Source organism: Onychomys torridus, unplaced genomic scaffold (assembly GCF_903995425.1).
Source record: "Onychomys torridus unplaced genomic scaffold, mOncTor1.1, whole genome shotgun sequence".
Lineage (NCBI taxonomy): Eukaryota > Metazoa > Chordata > Mammalia > Rodentia > Cricetidae > Onychomys > Onychomys torridus.
The window spans coordinates 1-2,304 of record NW_023411702.1 but is presented as its reverse complement, the minus strand read 5'-3'; the positions used below and the strand labels follow the sequence as shown (position 1 = coordinate 2,304).

At 35.7% G+C, this 2,304-nt stretch overlaps 1 protein-coding gene across 1 annotated transcript; it reads right to left on the bottom strand.

The window, feature by feature from the left end:
- Positions 1-606: 606 nt before the first annotated feature.
- LOC118575281 (zinc finger protein 844-like) lies at positions 607-1,868 on the bottom strand (the record flags this gene model as incomplete). Its single annotated transcript, XM_036175896.1, is given in 2 exon segments — positions 607-1,602; positions 1,687-1,868. Coding segments are annotated over 2 exon segments (1,178 nt in total), but the record flags the coding sequence as incomplete, so codon positions are not given.
- Between the last annotated feature and the right edge of the window lie 436 nt (positions 1,869-2,304).

The window sequence follows — 2,304 nt, the reverse complement described above, 5'->3', positions numbered from 1 at the left end:
CCCTCATGTACTGCACCCCTTCCACTTGTAAATGACTGGGCTGTGAAAATGCTGTCCCACATTGTATATATTCATAGGTTTTCTCTCCCTTATGTGTTCTTTGATGCAACTGAAAAGAATTGTGAAGAGCAAAGGCTTTACCACATTGTTTGTATTCTAGAGTTTCTATCCAGTATGTGCTCTTTCATGTAATTGAAGACCACTTTGTCGAGTAAAGGCTTTACCACACTGATTACATGCATAGGGTTTCTTTCCAGCATGTGTTCTTTTATGTACTTGGAGATGATCGGACTGTGCAAAGGTTTTACCACATTGTTTACATTCATATGGTTTCTCTCCAGTATGTGTTCTTTTATGTACTTGAAGATGTCTGGAATGTGAAAAGACTTTACCACACTGATTACCTTCATAGGGTTTCTCTCCAGCATGTGTTCTTTTATGTACTTGAACATGACTGCACTTTGTAAAGGCTTTTCCACATTGATAACATTCATAGGGTTTCTCTCCACTGTTTCCTTTCATTCATTGGAAGAGTACTCTTTTGAGCCAAGGCTTTACCACACTGATTACATTCATAGGGTTTCTCTCCAGTGTGTGTTCTTTTATGTACTTGAAGAGAATTGTGATGTGCAAAAGCTTTACCACATTGTTTACATTCATAGGGTTTCTCTCCAGTATGTGTTCTATTATGTACTTTAAGATATATGTGCTGTGCAAAGGCTTTACCACATTGTTTACATTCATAGGGTTTCTCTCCATTATGTGTTCTTTTATGTATTTGAAGAGAATTGTGATGTGCAAAGGCTTTACCACATTGTTTACATTCATAGGGTTTCTCTCCAGTATGTGTTCTTTTATGTACTTGAAGATGACTGGAACGTGCAAAGGCTTTACCACATTGTTTACATTCATAGGGTTTCTCTCCAGTATGTGTTCTTTTATGTACTTGAAGAGAATTGTGATGTGCAAAGGCTTTACCACATTGTTTACATTCATAGGGTTTCTCTCCAGTATGTGTTCTTTTATGTATTTGAAGAGAATTGTGATGTGCAAAGGCTTTACCACATTGTTTACATTCATAGGGTTTCTCTCCAGTATGTGTTCTTTTATGTAATTGAAGAGAATTGTGACGTGCAAAGGCTTTACCACATTGTTTACATTCATAGGGTTTCTCCCCATTATGTGTTCTTTTATGTATTTGAAGAGAATTGTGATGTGCAAAGGCTTTACCACATACTTTACATTCATAGGGTTTCTCTCCAATATGTGTTCTATTATGTACTTGAAGATATTTGTGCTGTGCAAAGGCTTTACCACATTGTTTACATTCATAGGGTTTCTTTCCAGTATGTGTTCTTTCATGTAATTGAAGATGACAAGCCTGTGCAAAGGCTTTACCACATTGTTTACATTCATAGGGTTTCTCTCCAGTATGTGTCCTTCTGTGCATTTGAAGAGTACTCTTTTGAGCAATGGCTTTACCACACTGATTACATTCATAGGGTTTCACTCCAGTATGTGTCCTTTTATGTACTTGAAGATTATTGGGGTTTGTAAAGGCTTTACCACATTGATTACATTCATAGGGTTTCTCTCCAGAATGTTTTCTTCTATCTATTTGTAGAATTTTACATTGAGTAAAGGCTTTGCCACTTTGATTACACCCATAAGGTTTTTTAAGGTTATGTGTAGTTTCATGCCTGTGAAGATGACTGTGTTGTGCAAAGGCTTTACCACAATGATTATATTCATAGGATTTCTCTCCAGTAAGTGTTTTTTCATGCCTTTGAGGATGAGTGTGACATACAAAGACTTTACCACACTCAGTATATTCATGTGCTTTCTCTGTAGTATGATTTCTTTTATGCCTGCAAGAACAATTGAAACATTTAAAAACTTTATCACATTCATTGCATTGTTGAGTCTTTATATCTGCAACAATTAATTTTACAATTTGGTCTAAACATAAAGAGAAATGAGGTCTTAAAGTTTTAACATGTTATTTACACTCATGTTCATCCCCTGCATTAAGGATGGCTTTGCATATTTGAACATGCCTGTGATGATAAGAGCCTTTATTACTGGCTCATATTTATGGCATCATTTTTCTTTGAGGTTTTTCACATATTTAAAGAGAATTTGGAGAATTTGGAGATTTACCTCATTTATTCCATTGATAAAGTTTCCTATACTGTAAGTTCTGGTACATGTTCATCGTTAACCACGACAAACAGAAGCATTTAAACAGTCTTAGTACTCATAGGGCATTTTTGTTGTGTGCTTGTTGAACTGTTCATTCTCTCG